At 47.1% G+C, this 20203-nt stretch overlaps 1 protein-coding gene across 4 annotated transcripts in view; it reads left to right on the plus strand.

Annotated features, from left to right (window-relative positions):
* nfkb2 (nuclear factor of kappa light polypeptide gene enhancer in B-cells 2 (p49/p100)) overlaps positions 1-20203 on the plus strand; it is an 85442-nt gene that overhangs the window by 58516 nt on the left and 6723 nt on the right. For all 4 annotated transcript variants that reach the window (XM_083651035.1, XM_083651036.1, XM_083651038.1 and 1 more), the window contains 11 exons: positions 2658-2796; positions 3749-3856; positions 5433-5621; positions 6311-6452; positions 6628-6742; positions 9970-10177; positions 10885-11054; positions 11674-11776; positions 12872-13050; positions 14488-14563; positions 17560-17741. In XM_083651035.1, coding sequence (XP_083507161.1) covers positions 2658-2796; positions 3749-3856; positions 5433-5621; positions 6311-6452; positions 6628-6742; positions 9970-10177; positions 10885-11054; positions 11674-11776; positions 12872-13050; positions 14488-14563; positions 17560-17741 — 1611 coding nt within the window. The remainder of the gene's footprint in view (positions 1-2657; positions 2797-3748; positions 3857-5432; positions 5622-6310; positions 6453-6627; positions 6743-9969; positions 10178-10884; positions 11055-11673; positions 11777-12871; positions 13051-14487; positions 14564-17559; positions 17742-20203) is intronic.

A 20203-nucleotide genomic window follows, 5' to 3' on the forward strand; every position in this document is an offset into this window, starting at 1 on the left:
AAAAACATATTCCAAAGTGGTATAGGGCTTAATTAAAATAGCCAACAAGTGCAAGGCTTTAGTCCTTGATTAACATTACCATTGATTAACATTACTCATTCAACATTACAATTCGTGCTCCTTCCTAGATGGGAAACTCATCCAGAAAGGGGTTGGCCATTTTTCCAAACTGCTGATTTGATTGGTTCGTGGGCGGTGTATCTAAGGTCTAATCTTATCCTTGCAACTTAACCTGCTGCGGACCAGGTTAAGTGTGAAGCATAAGTTGCTATGGAAATATATGTCGGTAAGAAGTTAACTTGCTTTGTAGTACGGCTAAACCAGGTTTAAACCTGAAGTTACCTCGCTAAACCACTAATCTTGCTTTGTAGTACAGGTAGGGAAGAATAAACACAGAAAGTAAGCTCTGCAGCCTATGTTGTGTCTTGGCCTAAACTACAGTGGTTGACAATTGTCTATTGCCTCTAGAATATTTGAGAGAAATTAAATTAATAACAGTAATTTGTATTTATTTATTTATTTATTTATTTATTTATTTATTTATTTATTTATTTATTTATTTATATTAGGCTATATAAAAAATCCCATTGGTCAAATGTAAACAGTAGTGGCTAAACTGAAAGTATGGGTTGGATTGCTTTTGGGGTTTTCTTCACAAAAGTGGAGAAGGAGGCAGAAGCAGCACTAGCACTGCAGCAGGTGCTCCTGCAGAGCTGGAGGTGGTGTTGAACTTATCAGAATCAGGAACCTTCAGGTAGGCTACAATTTCAGAGCATAAAGTGAAACATGTAGGCTATATGCTTATTGCTTTTACATTAATAATTATGTGCTTTATGAGATTATCAGTAGGACTGCACATGTTGAATTCTATTAGTGAACAAATAGGTAACATGTAAAGTCACATTAGCATTATATTCACTAAATCTTGCTTCAAACAGCCAAAAATGTTCCATGCGTGTGTCCGCGTGTGTTGGCCTGGTGTGGGTGGAGTCAAACTCCCGGCCTGAAATATGGTCCCAGGCCACTGCTGCTGCCCCAGCACACAGATGTTGAAGGACCTCATCCTTCTCAGAATGTAGAGGTGGCCTTGTCCTGTCAGTGTTCTGGTGGACGGCACGGTGGCTCAGTGGTTACCACTGTTGCCTCACAGCAAGAAGGTCCCGGGTTCAAACCTCGGTCCGTCCCAGGTCCTTTCTGTGTGGAGTTTGCATGTTCTCCCCGTGTCCGTGTGGGTTTTCTCCAAGTGCTCCGGTTTCCTCCCACCATCAAAGACATGTATGTTAGCGTTAATACTCCTGTCAGTGCTCCTCCCCCGATTTTTTTTATCCCATTTTTATCCCCCATTAGTGCTAATTTTAATTTATTTATCCTGGTTGCTGCTCCACCCTCTGCCGATCTGGGGAGAGCCGAAAACTAGCTCCATGCTTCCTCTGAGACATGGGCAGTAGCCAGCCGCTTCTTTTCACCTGACAGGGGAGGCTTCACTGGTAGGACATAGCACGTGGGAGGATCACGCTATTCCAACAAGTTCCCCTCCCTCTGAACAGGCGCCCCTAACGACCAGAGGAGGCACCACATCAGCAACCAGGATATTGCATGTTTTGGTGAAGGGGTTCCTATATATGAAGGAAACCCCCAGGGGGCACGGGGAGAACATGCAAACTCCACACAGAAAGGCCCTTTTGACGACCCCACCCGGGCAGTGGGCACTCGAGGACATGCGGACGGGCACGCATTCCTTATCCTGTCAGTGCCCCTGACCAAGGCACTGGCAAAACTGATTGATTGATTGATTGAATTTATTCGATGATTGAAAAAACAGAGTACATCATACACGGAAATATATATGCCACTCATACATCACCATCAAGGATATAAACACAATAAAGTCCGAGGACTTGTTTCCATTGTGGTCCTTGGTTAAATGGGGACGGCACGGTGGCTCAGTGGTTAACACTGTTGCCTCACAGCAAGAAGGTCCCGGGTTCGAACCCCGGTCCGTCCCAGGTCCTTTCTGTGTGGAGTTTGCATGTTCTCCCCGTGTCCGTGTGGGTTTTCTCCGGGGGCTCCGGTTTCCTCCCACTATCAAAAGACATGTATGTTAGGGTTAATACTCATGTCAGTGCCCCTGACCAAGGTACTGGCAAAAGAACTGGAGTTGGTCCCCGGGCGCTGCACTGTGGCTGCCCACTGCTCCTAGTTCTAGGGAGGTTCTTAGTAGAGGATGGGTCAAATGCAGAGGATGAATTTCCTGACGGGGATAAATAAAGGATAACTTAACTTTCTTTGCCCAGTCCAGTTTATTGTCAATGTACATTCCCAGGTAATCCTCCACAATGCCCACTATAATTGGAGGTGTGTGTGTGTGTGTGTGTGTGTGTACACGACATGTGTATAGCTAAAGCTCATTTCCGAGGTCTACTGTCTGTCTGTCTGATTGTCTGTCTGACTGTCAGTCTGTGTGTGTGTGTGTGTGTGTGTGTGTGTGTGTGTGTGTCTGTCTGTCTGTCTGTGTGTGTGTGTGTGTGTGTGTGTGTGTGTGTGTGTCTGTCTGTCTGTCTGTCTGTCTGTGTGTGTGTGTGTGTGTGTGTGTGTGTGTGTGTGTGTGTGTGTGTGTCTGTCTGTGTGTCTGACTCTGTCTCTCTCTTTCTGTGCAGTATGCCATCGTGTTTAAGACTCCTCCGTACCACAGCACAGAGATGGAGCGACCGGTCACCGTCTTCCTGCAGCTGAAGAGGAAGAAGGCCGGAGACTGCAGCGACCCCAAGCAGTTCACCTACGTCCCCCAGGTCCAAGGTCAGCCACTGGGAAACACCATGCTTTTTCACCTTTACATTTGAAGCTTCAATTCCCAGCTTGCTGGCACCAGACAACAAGAGATGTAAAAGAGATCTTTGATCTCAATGGGACAAACCTGGTTAAATAAAGGCTAAATAAAAAATAAAATAAAGACTTTTTGTCCTCCCACTTCCAGGTGTTCTGGTGATAAAGTGATGTCTGTCAGGTATTACAGCAGCCGTGTAGCGACGGGTGGGCCTAGGCCCGCCCAGAGCAATCTAGTAAGAGAGTGGCGTCAGCGGAGGTGCAAAATGTGTGACTCATTAGCCAATGAACAGCCAGGGAGGGGTCTTGCGCTACTTTTGAATGCTAAAATACAGCTGATGATGTACAATTTGATTCTTTAAAAAAAAAACTTTCAAAGGACAACACAAACTGTCCATTTTGCTGCAACTCGACAGTGCTGCTTAATCCAGGACCTTACTTCCTGGAACTCTTGAGAGTAAAAAACTGGTCCATTGGCGTGAATGGAGATGTCGCGACTCTTCTATATACACGGCTCTGGGCCCGCCCACTTCTTGCCTAGGCCCATCCAATCATGAGACTTAAAGGGTAAGTTCACCCAAAAATTAAAATTCAGCCATTATCTATCTACTCACCCTCATGGCGATGGAAGGACGGGAGAAGATAGTCCACCTGGAGATTCACAGCAAAACACTGTTGCAGAATTCTCAATTGAAGTGGATGGTGACCAACTTTCAAACTTAAAAAAGATAAAATAAATACTGCTCAGCTGGCCCGGGTGGTCCTATTCACACCGACCCCCCTCTCGAGGTGGGTCGCCAAGCCGAGTTGGGCAACGCGGACTAACCCTTTCAAACCCAAAATCAACCTGGGAATAACCCTGGTTGGACCTTGTTCTGAAAGGGGTATCAGTCTCTCTCTCTCTCTCTCTCTCTCTCTCCCTCAGATAAAGAGGAGGTGCAGAGGAAAAAGCAGAAGCCCCTCCCACACTACGACCCCTGGAGAGGAGGAGGAGGAGGAGGAAGAGGAGGCGCTGCCGGGGGGTTTGGGGGAGGTGAGGAGATGCAGATGCAGTACACCGAGTGCAAGAGCAAGCGTTATCTTTGCTAGTTTCTAGCACTCAAAATCTTTTCTCTTTTAAAAACCACTGGGTCGCTGAAACACGTCCTTTGATGTACTGACCCAGTCACTGGGTCGCTGAAACATGTCCTTCTGATGTACTGACCCAGTCACTGGGTCGCTGAAACACGTCCTTTGATGTACTGACCCAGTCACTGGGTCACTGAAACACGTCCTTTGATGTACTGACCCAGTCACTGGGTCGCTGAAACACGTCCTTTGATGTACTGACCCAGTCACTGGGTCGCTGAAACACATCCTTTGATGTACTGACCCAGTCACTGGGTCACTGAAACACATCCTTTGATGTACTGACCCAGTCACTGGGTCGCTGAAACACGTCCTTTGATGTACTGACCCAGTCACTGGGTCGCTGAAACACGTCCTTTGATGTACTGACCCAGTCACTGGGTCGCTGAAACACGTCCTTTGATGTACTGACCCAGTCACTGGGTCGCTGAAACACGTCCTTTGATGTACTGACCCAGTCACTGGGTCGCTGAAACACGTCCTTTGATGTACTGACCCAGTCACTGGGTCGCTGAAACACGTCCTTTGATGTACTGACCCAGTCACTGGGTCGCTGAAACACATCCTTTGATGTACTGACCCAGTCACTGGGTCGCTGAAACACGTCCTTTGATGTACTGACCCAGTCACTGGGTCGCTGAAACACGTCCTTTGATGTACTGACCCAGTCACTGGGTCGCTGAAACACATCCTTTGATGTACTGACCCAGTCACTGGGTCACTGAAACACATCCTTTGATGTACTGACCCAGTCACTGGGTCGCTGAAACACATCCTTTGATGTACTGACCCAGTCACTGGGTCGCTGAAACACGTCCTTTGATGTACTGACCCAGTCACTGGGTCGCTGAAACACGTCCTTTGATGTACTGACCCAGTCACTGGGTCGCTGAAACACGTCCTTTGATGTACTGACCCAGTCACTGGGTCGCTGAAACACGTCCTTTGATGTACTGACCCAGTCACTGGGTCGCTGAAACACGTCCTTTGATGTACTGACCCAGTCACTGGGTCGCTGAAACACGTCCTTTGATGTACTGACCCAGTCACTGGGTCGCTGAAACACATCCTTTGATGTACTGACCCAGTCACTGGGTCGCTGAAACACGTCCTTTGATGTACTGACCCAGTCACTGGGTCGCTGAAACACGTCCTTTGATGTACTGACCCAGTCACTGGGTCGCTGAAACACATCCTTTGATGTACTGACCCAGTCACTGGGTCACTGAAACACGTCCTTTGATGTACTGACCCAGTGGTGATTCAAATAAAAGAAGGGAGATTGGCACTTGCACTGGGCATAGGATATGGACGTGTCAGGATACATTAGCGTTTACACTACAAAATACCTGGTTTCAAATGCATCCCAGACCACCTCGGCAAGTGGTTTGAGTGATCAGATCACCTGGTGGTTGTTATTTAGCTCTGTGGCCGCTTGTGATCGCAAACGCCCAACAGCCTCTCTGTGGCGCCCCCTGCAGGCTTCCAGTTCAACCAGCAAATGAACGGGACAGGAGGAGCAGCAGGAGGAGGAGGAGGAGGAGGAGGAGGAGGTTTCTACACAGGAAGCTTCACTGGCTATGGAGGGGGAGGAGCTCAGATGTCAGGCTCCGCCCCTCACACAGGAGGACAGACAGGTTCGCCACTACAACAGCAGCTGTTCCAGATAGGTAAGATACAGCTGTGAGGATTAAAAAACCTTCACAGTAAAATATGCGTCACTCATGAGCTGTGTTACAATATGTACAGAAACACTGAAAATGTCCAGTAGCAAACAAACAGAGCCGTACGTTGTTGCCTGGGTGGAGGAGCGGAGGAGCGGAGGGAGTGATGCGAGGTTTGGAACCTGACCATAGATTGCAGATGGGGAGGAGCAGTCTTGTGGACTGCCCTGTGTGCGAGTAGTACCAGTGTCTTGAATTTGATGCGTGCCGAGATGGGAAGCCAGTGAAGGGACTGGAAGACGTGAGAGAATTGAGATGAAAAGCAGCCGGGCTGCAGCATTCTGACTGAGCTGTAGGGGTCTGATGGCAGAGGCAGACCAGCCAGAAGAACGTTGCAGTAGTCCAGGCGGGAGATGACAAGTGCCTGGACCAGGAGTTGTGTTGCATTTTTTGTTGTTGTTGCATGTTTTATTTTAGCGGGGGGTTCTTATCTGGAGGAAACCCCAGGGAAGCACGGGGAGAACATGCAAACTCCACACAGACACACTCTTTCTCTCTCTCTCTCTCTCACACACACACACACACACACACACACACACACACACACACACCCACACACACACACACACACACACACTCTCTCTCTCTCTCTCTCTCACACACACACATACTGTATCTCTCTGGTTGTGTTACAGCTGCTGCTCTGCACAGCCGCTCCTCGCAGAGCGCCAGGCAGACAGCCGGGGCTCTGCTGCAGTACTGCAGCAGCGGAGACGTGCAGGTGCTCCTGGCCATCCAGAGACACCTGTGTGGCGTCCAGGATGACAATGGAGACACGTGAGTTCTACTACCTCTCATGCATTCGCTTTCAACAAATCTAAAAGTTAGGATAAAAGCTGTGAATTTAGGAATTAAGAAGGTAGATTAATACTGTAGTTTCCTCTATTGACAGTTTGTCAGCAGAGGTTAGCTTACCGTGTGGTTTGATGTTTCGTCCTTTGCCTTCCCACAGTCCTTTGCACCTGGCCATCATCCACCAACAGACTGGAGTGATCCAGCAGCTGATCCACACTCTGCTCAGCAGCCAACAACACAGAGTCCTCAACACAACCAACCACCTCCGACAGGTAAGTAACTCCCAACTAGCTCACCTCAACACAGTAACTACTGTAACTACCAACTTACTCACCTCAACACAGCCAACCACCTCCGACAGGTACCTAACTCAACTCAACACAGTAACTAACTCCCGACTAATTCACCCTCAACACAGCCAACCAGAGAGGCGTTATTTCGAATTGCACATAGGTTACGCAAAAACCACGCCCTGTGCCCGCCTACGCAGCAGTCAAGCGCCGGGATTGGCCAGGAGCAAGTCTTTTGTCTTCTTTTGACAGCTGGAATCTCCCACACCACAACCACTGCACGGCACGCAGCCCAGCGATTTCATGAACCAACTGAATTGCTCTTGATAGCGGACATTGAAATGAATTATTAGTGTATTAACGCTAATAAAAACGTAACACACAAGCTTTTCAAACAAACATTTCCCACACACCACACACACACTGCACCCAGCCCAGCGATTTTATTAACCAAATTGCTCTTGATAGCGGACATTGAAAATAAATTACTGTAATAACGCCAATGAAAACACAAGCTTTTAACACACAATCGATTTTTAAACATTTATTTCAAGACATCATTGTAAAATTCAGGCCTTTAGCCAAAGCTTCAATAACCGAGCTCAGCTGACAGTTTAACCTGCAAATGAAAAATAAAAAATACAATAGGCTACAGCACATAGGCCTAGAAGTCTGAGGTCCCCGCCGCTCTGAACTTTTTTTTACGTAGCTACTGGTTCTAGCTTTGCGTACTGCGTAGTGCATTTATATACAGTCAATGCTCTAGCTCTGTAAATATGGCACTTGAAGTTCTAATCATTTTTGTCTCGTCAAAAGTAACCAGGTAGATTCCCACTGAGGTCAGTTTATCAAAATCCCGCCTCTATGGAAATCAGATTTTCGTTTTCGTTCAGATTCTGGCTGTTTACTGGGCAGCCCAGCGCCGCCTCTGAGTCTGGGGCTCTAACTAACATTAGCAAGGCTGCCTGGTCTCTTCTGTATATCCTTACAACAGCTACGAGGAGAGGAGCTTGTGAACAACATCCCCACAGTCAAAGCACTTCTCTGAGATATCCATTATAAAAACTCTCCTGATGCTTTACCCCAAATAAAACCTCCAGTGTCTGTTTGTGTGACTCTTGCTTGAGATATGGGAGTTGTAACGTTATGAAACACATTTCCTGGCATAGGCAGGCAGTTGGACAACCTGGTAAGTTCTGAAAATATGTATCTATTGCCTTATTCCAGCTAACGTTAACGTTATCGGTTGTTCGTAACGTTATGCCGACCGTGAAAGGCTAGCACTTTTGTGAGCTAACACAGCCTGTTTTACTGCATTACTCTGCTATGAACAGGTGGTTAGCTTGAACGGGCTGTTAGCTTTCACCCGTTAAAACTAATAATGGTAGCTGGAGTAATAAAACACATAGAGGCCATTTACACCTGGCATTAACATGCGTTTTCTGTCATCAGATTGACCACATTAGCCTGATTTAATTTACACCTGGCGTTAACATGCGTTTTGAGTGATCAGATTGCCATCTGATCACTCAAAACGGGTGTCCTCTCAATCCGGATACAGTTGCTGTATGCAGATTGAGAGGACACATTGTATTTACACTTGTGTTCAATGTGTCCCTGACCACCTCCGGAGGTGGTTTGGCCGATCAGATTGCAATCCGTCTTCAATGTGTCTTGGGGGCGTTTACACCTGTACTTTCAAGGGGTCAAGTACTATCTGATTGCAATCTGATGACAGAAAATGCATGTTAATGCCAGGTGTAAATGGCCTCATATTTTCTGAACTTACCACTTTAGTCCACTACGTCCTAACGCTACGTCCTAACGCTACGTCCTAACCCTACGTCCTAACGCTACGTCCTAACGCTACGTCCTAACCCTACGTCCTAACGCTACGTCCTAACGCTACGTCCTAACCCTACGTCCTAACCCTACGTCCTAACGCTACGTCCTAACGCTACGTCCTAACCCTACGTCCTAACCCTACGTCCTAACGCTACGTCCTAACACTACGTCCTAACACTACGTCCTAACCCTACGTCCTAACCCTACGTCCTAACGCTACGTCCTAACGCTACGTTCTAACACTACGTCCTAACCCTACGTCCTAACCCTACGTCCTAACCCTACGTCCTAACACTACGTCCTAACACTACGTCCTAACCATACGTCCTAACACTACGTGTTGTGCTGTGGGGCACGGGAAGACAACAGCGATTGACCCAAGGCTGTGACGTCATGAAAATTGAGATGGGCGGTCAGTGAATTTGAACTGTGAAAAATGGATTATACCTGGATTATATCATGGAAATTTCCACTGATCTGCATAAGAAATGAACTAATGTTGGGAACCAGAGACTTGACACCTGTTGTTGACTTTTTGGTCTGTGTGACCCTGGTCTGTGTGACGTGAAAGGAATTCAGGCAACCAAAACATTTCCATTCTAATCTGGCCTTCTCCGACCTGCCAAGGACGCAGCAATTTCTCCCCTGATATTTCGTCTGCAACTGTGCATCGTCCATATTTATTTATGTCAGTGCCTCTGACAGAGTAACTAACTCACCTCAACAGAGTAACTACCGTAACTCACCTCAACAGAGTAACTAACTCGCCTCAACAGAGTAACTAACTCACCTCAACAGAGTAACTAACTCACCTCAACAGAGTAACTAACTCATACAGGCACGATTGGCTGTGTCTGCGGGTGGGCGGCCGGAATGAGGGTATGTGTCCTGCTCGCTGCACTAGCGCCTCCTCTGGTCGGTCAAGGCGCCTGTCCGGGGCGGAAGGGAACTGGTGGGAATAGCGTTATCCTCCCATGTGATACGTCCTGCCGGTGAAGCTCCGCCGCTCTCAGGTGAAAAGTAGTGGCTGGTAACTGCACATGTATCGGAGGAAGCATGGTGCTAGTTTACGGCTCTCCCGAGATCGGCAGAGGGGGTGGGGCAGCGACCGGGGCAGCAGGGGGAATTGGCTAAGTACAATTGAGGAGAAAATAGGAGGGAAATCAGAAATAATAATAATAAAAATAAATATATAGCGAATGTAAGCACTGTCCATCTGCTTACAGTATATTACCAAGATTATAATGACATACAAAGCGGGTTGAAAATTGGCAAAGCAGGCCTCCAAGTTACAGTGAAGGTTTCTTCATGAAAAACCTATGCTAACATCTCCATAACAAACCTCTCTCTCTCTCTCTCTGCAGACTCCGCTCCACCTGGCGGTGATCACACGGCAGGTGAAGGTGGTGGAGGTGTTGTTGCGTGCGGGGGCGGACCCCAGCCTGCTGGACCAAGATGGCCGCAGCCCGCTGCACCTGGCTGCGCTGGCCGGAGACGACGCGGCGCTGCGCCCCCTGCTGGCTCATCTTGGCGAACGCCACACCCACCTGGTCAACACTGCAGACTACCACGGTGAGTCACCTTATGCCAGTTTGTTGAAATACTGTATACAGGGATAGATATAGTTTTGAGCAGTGGCCACACGGGCCACCGAGCCCCTGGATGTTGTGGCCAAAGTACATCTTTGGTGGCCCAAATGTAAACGTATGTAAAAGCAAAACAACAAAAGGCAATTTGCCGCAACTTCTTCGTTAAAGCTGAAGTTCGTAACTTTTTATTTCATTTTGTTGTGTTGCATTTTTGCCACCCAGAAGTAACTTTTGTAATGCTGTAACTTTTGTCTCCCCCTTCTGGCAGTGAGAGCAAAGAACTTACATGTGCTGCATGTGGTGTAAAAAAAAAGTTTTTCCGGAAGGTTTCCTTAGCTCTTTGTGGCCATGCGAAACTGGAAACAGCTTCAATATTAATATCGTCAGTTTTAAATCGTCCGCGGTGCAAAAAAGTCTCTGAGCAATAAAACACAACAAAGCTACAAAACACTACAATCTTTGTTGTTTCCACATGACGATTTAAAAGCTAATGAACACACAGAAGTCAGAAGAACGACTTCCCAACTCGGGAAGTAGGAGCATCCCTGCAGCACGTGAATGCAGCGTTTGTCAGACAGTAGCCTAGCTGAAGTCTAGTCCCGTCACGGCTGTGCAAATAGTGGATCAGTAGTTTTGAGCGTCACACAGGCCCCGCGAAATGACTCTTTTCACTGCATCTCTCTCTCTCAGGTCTCCACCCGCTGCACCTCGCGGTGAGGAGGGGGGGAGAGCGCTGTCTGCGTCTGCTGGTGGAGGGTGGAGCTAAAATCAACGCGCCCGAGCAGAAGAGTGGAAGCTCCGCCCTCCACCTGGCCGTCAGGGACAACCTGTTCAAGGTGGCGTGCTTCCTCATTACTGAGGTACGACACACACGCACGCACACACACACACGCGCGCACACACACACACACACACACACACACACACACACACACACACACACACACACACACGCACACATTACATACATAATACATACATCAATGCACACACAGTCAGTGTGTGTAGTGTTACTCATGTACTTCCATGTTCCTTGTTGCCCGGTCTGTGTGTGTGTGTCTGTGCACGTGTGTCTGTGTATGCGTGTTTGGGGCGTGTGTGTGTGTGTGTGTGTGCGTGTGCATGTGTTTGGGGCGTGTGTGTGTGTGCATGTGTTTGGGGCGTGTGTGTGTGTGCATGTGTTTGGGGCGTGTGTGTGTGTGTGCATGTGTTTGGGGCGTGTGTGTGTGTGTGTGTGTGTGTGTGCATGTGTTTGGGGCGCGTGTCTGTGTGTGTGTGTGCATGTGTTTGGGGCGCGTCTGTGTGTGTGTGTGTGTGTGTGCATGTGTTTGGGGTGTGTGTGTGTGTGTGTGTGTGTGTGTGTGCATGTGTTTGGGATGTGTGTGTGTGTGTGTGTGTGTGTGTGCATGTGTTTGGGATGTGTGTGTGTGTGTGTGTGTGTGTGTGTGTGTGTGTGTGTGTGTGTGTGTGTGTGTGTAGCTGAAGGCGGATGTGAACACGAGCACGTTCGGGGGAAACACGGCGCTGCACCTGGCGGCCGGGCTGGGCTCACCGACCCTCTGCTCCATGCTGATCGCTGCAGGTCAGTTCATCAATCAATCAATCAATCAATCAATCAATCAATCAATCAATCAATCAATCAATCAATCTACACTTCATTTTACTTATTGAGTATTTTTGCTCATAAGGAAACTTAAAGGGACCTATTATGCTTTTCCTTATTTTGCATCATATAGATATCATGTTACAATGTCGGATGTTCATATTAAACGTGGCCGAAGTTTCAAATAATGAGCAAAGTGGGCAAAGCAAGTATTTTTTATAGCACATTTCATACACAGAGGCCATTCAAAGTGCTTTTCATAAAATAGATCAAATAAAAGAGCGTACAGAAATAAAAGAGATTATAAAGTGAAAAACATGAGGTTCATGTAAAAGAACAAGCAAAATGCATTACATCAAAATAATCCAAATAAGTACAATAGAGAGATATTTTACCCACTTAAAGGGACTTTAAAGGTCCATTCTGTAAGATTTGGGAAAAATAAATGTGCACCAAGTGTTTTTTATTACCAATGAGTGAATGCTCCGTAACATAACTTAAAAAATGCCTCTCAGCAGTCAGCACTAGCCAGTAAACACCAACGAAGAAGGCGGCTAACCCAGGCTAACATTACATTCACTAGCTAATGCAGTCAATGAATGTCAGCAAACAACCAACAACACAGAGTCCACACAGAAAAATAACAAAGATTTATCTAGTAAAGTCCGTCTGGCCAAACAGCAGCAATGTGACCGACGACGTGGGGAAACTAGAATGGAACGGAATGGACCTTTAAAGGTAGCCAGAGTTGGAGCAGATCTAAGATGTTCCTGAAGTTTATTCCAGGTATGTGTAGCGTAATGATGACTGAATGCAGCTTCACCATGTTTGGTTTTAATAGGAACAGTTAGCAGACTGGACCCTGAGGTCCTAAGAAGTGGAGAGGGTTTGTAGTGTGGAAGCAAATCAGGGGAAACAACTAATAAACAAAAGAACAAAAACAAGAATAAAACTAGCAGTAAAGATGTGAAGTCTCTATGCTTCAGCTCTCCTCTCCTCTGTGTCAGGATCAGTCAGGTTCTTCAGAGTCAGGATGTTGTCTCAGTGGTTAAACAGAAGCTGTTCTCCACTCAGGAGCCGATAAGAACGTGGAGAACGACGAGCCGCTCTTCTTCAGCTCCTCTTCCTCAGACGAAGAGCAGGAAGAGAATGAGCCAATCAGAGAGCAGGTCAAAGCCTCGCAGCAGCCAATCAACCCTCGCAAGAGGCCGGCATCCGGACACACGCCGCTGGACCTGGCAAAGTGCCAGAAGGTACAGTGTGGAATCATTCAGATACATGAAAATACATCAACGTGTGGGCGACTTCAGCGTTGTAATGCAAAAGGTGGAAATGACAATTTATATACAGGTAGCGTCCGGAAGTACAATCAATCAAGCCAAAAGATTAAGCAAAAGATTTTTCTTTCCAAATACACCACTTAACAGTACTATAGGAAACAATTCTAGATATTATTACATGTAAGATATGTGAAACATAAAAGATGCTTTAGAAGCTCTTACTGCTGTATATGAAGTAGTAGCTCCATACAAGCAGAAAAAGGGGGGAAGCATAGGCAATTATCCTGCTATGATCAGTCAAGAAGTTATGCTAGCGAATCACATAAAAAACAAGTACATAGAAATATAGAAAATAGAAATATCAAAAGTGGAAAAATAGAAATACAATTTCTTTAAAGGAAACAGCCCCAATAAAAGTTCCTCATAGAGGCCCTTAGGATGCTCTGTCTGTATTGTATTACCTAGCCTAGTGATTCCCAAAGTGTGGCCTGTGGACACTCCCGATTTTTGTGGGCAATCAAATGTCTGTAGCAGGGTCATTTCTAAAGCTACTGTGGAGATCCTGTTATCAGAAGAAACTAGAAGACCTAAAGCATCTATTGGTCTCAAGCATAATATGTTAGGGGGCTAAATAACGCTCCAAACGTAGGTTGAATTTGGGCGATGGGAAACATTTCAAAGGGGTGCCTTGACCGCTCAGCTCAATTGATCTGAATGAAAATTGGTTCAATGGGTACCAGTGCCACAATCCTCCCCTTTACAGGTCAGGTAGCATTTTTCACAGCCTAAATAGCATTAATAGCTTGTTGTGGATTGACTTCTTTTGTCTCAACAAATGCGTTATGCACTCAAATACTTCTGATGAGTAAGGCGGGGAGAGAATGTTGGCAATCTGGCTTTTGGGCGTTTTCCCTCAATGTTTGTATGTGGCTGAATTTCCCTGAAGTTCACATGCTCTGTTAATGAAATAAAACGTATAGAGGGAAAAATACTTCATCTTAGTCTTGTGTGTTGATCAGAGTTGTGATTAAAAGGTTGGGTGGGCCCCGGAAGATTTTCAGATTTCAAAGTGGACTGCGGTATTGACCCCTGACCCCTGACCCAGCCTGATATCAGACTGAATTGTCCAATCGTTAAACTCATTTCCATCTTCTAGTCTGAGGTTGCACTCTGTGTGATTTCTATGACGGGATCCCCCCAGGGGAATTCCAACCAATCACTAGAGACCACGTCCAACATACTATAGAAGCAAAGCAATGTATTGCTGTGAGTGGCGTCAGCAGCAAAATGTATAGCCACCTAAAAGAAGGCCCACCTAAACAAATCAATACAAACAAATCCTCCCCTCTCCTATCTCCTCTTCTCTCCTCCTCTCCTATCTGCTCTCCTCTTCTTCTCTCCTGTCCTCAGGTGAGGAACCTGTTGGATTCCAGTCCCAAGTCGACTCGTGAAGGCAGCAAGAAGATCAAACCCAGCAGTAGCGAAGGTTCGTCTGCTTTAGTGAGAATACTGGAGACGCATTTGAATTAAAATACCAAACAATTAAAAAATGAATGATTGAATTGCGTGAGACCTGACTTGTGTTGCTGCATGAAGAGAAGACTTGAGACTTGAGTTGGGTGCTGGTGACTTGGGACTTAGCTTGTACTTTGATGACTTGAAAGGGTTTCTAAAGTCTTGTCTTGACTTGTCTCAACTTTCTTTCTTTCTTTCGTTTGTGTAAATGACTTAAAGTGGCGAGATTTGTTCCAGGCAGACGACTGAATAAATTCTGTTTTCTGAATTTGTTTGGAATGATTGAATTTATTGAAGTTGAAAATGAGGATAGAAATCAAACTCATGAGGCTCTTACCAACTTTTTATCCTATTCAAACCGAAAAGTCCTAAATATTTAGTTTTCTTTAAGATATTAAATTGATACTGGACTCTTTATTTGTTCTGACTTGACTTCCTGTTCTACATTTAGACTTTAGACTTGACGTAAGGCTTGTGGCTCGAGACTTGAGACTGACGTAGGACTCAAGCAAAGTTGAGTTGGTCTCACCTTTGTTAACTCATTCTCCGCCATAGACGTCTATTTGCGTTATTTGGGAGACAACGGTTGCCGCCATTGACGCAAATGAGCATCAATCCGATACAATAGATGGCGCTCTTGGCCACCTTATGAAGTGATACCATACTCGTTTTTGCCCCACAAAACCATCAAGCATTTTCAGCATCATCTCCATGGAGGTAGAGCATAAAACACGTCCAGCCTGGATCCTCAAAGCAGTACAATGACATGTTTACCCGCGGGCACGGCATGTTGTGACACGGGCTCGTGACAGACTGACAGTCACTCAGCGCTGGATGCTGTCTTTCACTAGAGAAGCAGGGTGAACACACCCCAAACATTTCTCCTGTCACTTAGATTAGTAATCCGCTTTGTGAACCCTCACATAGTGTCAAATTCAGCCATCAAATATGCCCCCAGACCTCCACACACCGAGTACCAGGAAGCACCAGACCTCCACACACCGAGTACCAGGAAGCACCAGACCTCCACACACAGAGTACCAGGAAGCACCAGACCTCCACACACAGAGTACCAGGAAGCCCAGACCTCCACACACAGAGTACCAGGAAGCCCAGACCTCCACACACCGAGTACCAGGAAGCACCAGACCTCCACACACCGAGTACCAGGAAGCACCAGACCCGCGGAGAACATGAGCGCGTAACCCGCCCCGTCCGCTCTCCGTGCGGGCTGAATTTCTCGAATCGCTTCGCTGCAGAAACAGGCATGTATCTCAGCTTCCGGGTCAGACGGGCGTTTTTGGTGAAAACGACCTACATTCAAGTGTCGATAACTAAAGAATGGAAGAAGGCAGAAACAAACTCTTTTTTCCATTCTTTGTTTTGTCTTTTGGGATATTCGGTGTTTAAATAGTCATAGAAGAAAATATTCGGGGGGTCGTGGAAAATCACTGAAAATGCTCACAAACCCTGGCGGTGGCTGGCTTCCCTCTCTGGCGGGGAATGAGTTAATTGTGACAGACTGGTGTTTAGGGTAACAAATAGGCCTTTTCCCTTTTTTTTACAGATTATTAAAGTGCAGATTGTAAGCTTTCAAATGATGTGTGAGACATTGAAAATAGGTGAACAAGATGTTTGTACCCCTCAAAGCAACACGGGAGGTGAATTAGCTTGATTTGTGTGAATTCACGGTTGGCTGCTTGTTACTCACCTGACCGTGTCACGATTACATTTAAAGACGAGCTGAACCCAAGTGTGGCGCGAGGGTCGGAGATGTGTCGGACTGAAAACAAATCTAGCCTGAGATGACAAGATGGTTGAGAGAGGGGCCATAGCGTGTCAATGATTTGATTTGACAATTCTGGGGACTGGATTTGGCGTTGGCCAATCCTGGCACATTCTGCCCCCAAATCCAGTGGGATTCAGCATGTTGTTGCACTACCCGAGTGGGATCTGCAGAGAACCAATGAACTGGCTGCGTGTAGTGCTGTTTGAAAGCCGAGGCAAATGTGCCGCCTGCCGGCCTGGAATGTCTGAGGCTCCGGGGTGAGACCCGCGGACGTTAACGTTATTCCTGGAATGCGAGTTTAATGAGCCAGTTAACATGTCTTTGCATTCTACATTAAATGAAGACATTACCGTTGCTTTATTTTGTATGTTACATACTTATTGGCCAAGTTATTAGTTAGTTTATGCACTAGAAATTCGCACTAGGCGGCCATGTTCTCCTTTATTTCGAGGAGAACCACACTGTAGATTACAGTTATGAATGAGATCCTGAAAAATGAACTTTTGATGTGAAAAAGTGTGAAAAACTAAATACATTTGATTTGCGTGATTTTTTTTGCATATATTATTAAAGCCCCAATCAGTAACTTTTTTGAAAATTTTTACTGTAATATAAGATATTTTTAGTCATAGGACATGGTAGATTGACTTTATTTATCCCACACCGCCCTCCATTGGCCAGCCCTGGGACTAAGCAGTTTGCTGCCAGCGTCAGCGGATTCGGATTTGCTACGGAAATGATGTTTCACGGAACTATGGATTATTATTTCATCACGTGGTGAGTACCCGATGTCACAACATGTACATAGAGCTTTCTGGCGCTGTGTTTTGTTGACTTTGAACGGCGATATCGTTATCGATACTATTGCACGCAGAGGGCGCAGTTTCTCCAATAGCAAAACTTGGAAAGGTTGCTGAATGGGGCTTTAAATAGGTGCACTGAATACCCAGGTATGTGAACTACAAAAAAAAACATTTTGGGGTTCAGCTCGTCTTTAACTGTAATCAGATCTTGATACAATTCAGACACAATTCAAAATTCATGTGAACACAGGTGAAAGGCAGCTATTCACACACATCATGCTGCTTAATTGTCAACTATAGCAAGTGACCATGAAATTATCTTTTCAGACTTAATCAGTCACTCACTCTCCAGTGTGTGTGTGTGTTTGGGTGCAGAGGGGGTGGGGCCTGGCTCGGGGGCGGGGCTTGACGAGGACACGCTGGCCCAGCTGGTAGACGTGCTGTGTGTGGGGGACGTCCCCTGGAGGAAGCTGGCAGAGAAGCTGGGCATGATGACCCTCACACACCTGTACCAGGACAACCCTACACCCTGCCAGACCCTGCTGCACAACTACCAGGTACCTGTCTCACTCTCTCTCTCACTGTCTGCTGCACAACTACCAGGTACCTGTCTCACTCTCTCTCTCACTGTCTGCTGCACAACTACCAGGTACCTGTCTCACTCTCTCACTCTCTCTCTCACTGTCTGCTGCACAACTACCAGGTACCTGTCTCACTCTCTCTCTCACTCACTGTCTGCTGCACAACTACCAGGTACCTGTCTCACTCTCTCACTCACTGTCTGCTGCACAACTACCAGGTACCTGTCTCACTCTCTCTCTCACTGTCTGCTGCACAACTACCAGGTACCTGTCTCACTCTCTCACTGTCTGCTGCACAACTACCAGGTACCTGTCTCACTCTCTCTCTCACTCACTGTCTGCTGCACATCTACCAGGTACCTGCCTCACTCTCTCACTCACTGTCTGCTGCACAACTACCAGGTACCTGTCTCACTCTCTCTCTCACTGTCTGCTGCACAACTACCAGGTACCTGTCTCACTCTCTAACTCACTGTCTGCTGCACAACTACCAGGTACCTGTCTCACTCTCTCTCTCACTCACTGTCTGCTGCACAACTACCAGGTACCTGTCTCACTCTCTCTCTCACTCACTGTCTGCTGCACAACTACCAGGTACCTGTCTCACTCTCTCACTCACTGTCTGCTGCACAACTACCAGGTACCTGTCTCACTCTCTCACTCACTGTCTGCTGCACAACTACCAGGTACCTGTCTCACTCTCTCTCTCACTCACTGTCTGCTGCACAACTACCAGGTACCTGTCTCTCTCTCTCACTCACTGTCTGCTGCACAACTACCAGGTACTTGTCTCTCTCACTCACTGTCTGCTGCACAACTACCAGGTACCTGTCTCACTCACTCTCTCACTCACTGTCTGCTGCACAACTACCAGGTACCTGTCTCACTCTCTCTCTCACTCACTGTCTGCTGCACAACTACCAGGTACCTGTCTCACTCTCTCTCTCATTCACTGTCTGCTGCACAACTACCAGGTACCTGTCTCACTCTCTCACTCACTGTCTGCTGCACAACTACCAGGTACCTGTCTCACTCTCTCTCTCACTGTCTGCTGCACAACTACCAGGTACCTGTCTCACTCTCTCTCTCACTGTCTGCTGCACATCTACCAGGTACCTGTCTCACTCTCTCTCTCACTGTCTGCTGCACAACTACCAGGTACCTGTCTCACTCTCTCTCTCACTGTCTGCTGCACAACTACCAGGTACCTGTCTCACTCTCTCTCTCACTCACTGTCTGCTGCACAACTACCAGGTACCTGTCTCACTCTCTCTCTCACTGTCTGCTGCACAACTACCAGGTACCTGTCTCACTCTCTCTCTCACTGTCTGCTGCACAACTACCAGGTACCTGTCTCACTCTCTCACTCACTGTCTGCTGCACAACTACCAGGTACCTGTCTCACTCTCTCTGTCACTCACTGTCTGCTGCACATCTACCAGGTAGGTACCTGTCTCACTCTCTCACTCACTGTCTGCTGCACAACTACCAGGTACCTGTCTCACTCTCTCTCTCACTGTCTGCTGCACAACTACCAGGTACCTGTCTCACTCTCTCTCTCACTGTCTGCTGCACAACTACCAGGTACCTGTCTCACTCTCTCTGTCACTCACTGTCTGCTGCACATCTACCAGGTACCTGTCTCACTCTCTCTGTCACTCACTGTCTGCTGCACAACTACCAGGTACCTGTCTCACTCTCTCTGTCACTCACTGTCTGCTGCACAACTACCAGGTACCTGCCTCACTCTCTCTGTCACTCACTGTCTGCTGCACAACTACCAGGTACCTGTCTCACTCTCTCTCTCACTCACTGTCTGCTGCACATCTACCAGGTACCTGTCTCACTCTCTTACTCACTGTCTGCTGCACATCTACCAGGTACCTGTCTCACTCTCTCTCTCACTCACTGTCTGCTGCACAACTACCAGGTACCTGTCTCACTCTCTCTCTCACTCACTGTCTGCTGCACAACTACCAGGTACCTGTCTCACTCTCTCTCTCACTCACTGTCTGCTGCACATCTACCAGGTACCTGTCTCACTCTCTCACTCACTGTCTGCTGCACAACTACCAGGTACCTGTCTCGCTCATTCACTCACTGTCTGCTGCACAACTACCAGGTACCTGTCTCACTCTCTCACTCTCTCACTGTCTGCTGCACAACTACCAGGTACCTGTCTCACTCTCTCACTCTCTCACTGTCTGCTGCACAACTACCAGGTACCTGTCTCACTCTCTCACTCTCTCACTGTCTGCTGCACAACTACCAGGTACCTGTCTCACTCTCTCACTCTCTCACTGTCTGCTGCACAACTACCACTATTAACAACTGACTGCTGGCTAGAAGCCGGATCTAGTATGTCCCCAATCTGATCTGATCAGACTCTGGCTTCAGAAATGTTCACAAGTATAAGCTGTAGTCAGGGCCAGGAGAGG

This window comes from Poromitra crassiceps (genome assembly GCF_964638095.1).
Source record: "Poromitra crassiceps genome assembly, chromosome: 14".
In the NCBI taxonomy this organism is placed as follows: Eukaryota; Metazoa; Chordata; class Actinopteri; order Beryciformes; family Melamphaidae; genus Poromitra; species Poromitra crassiceps.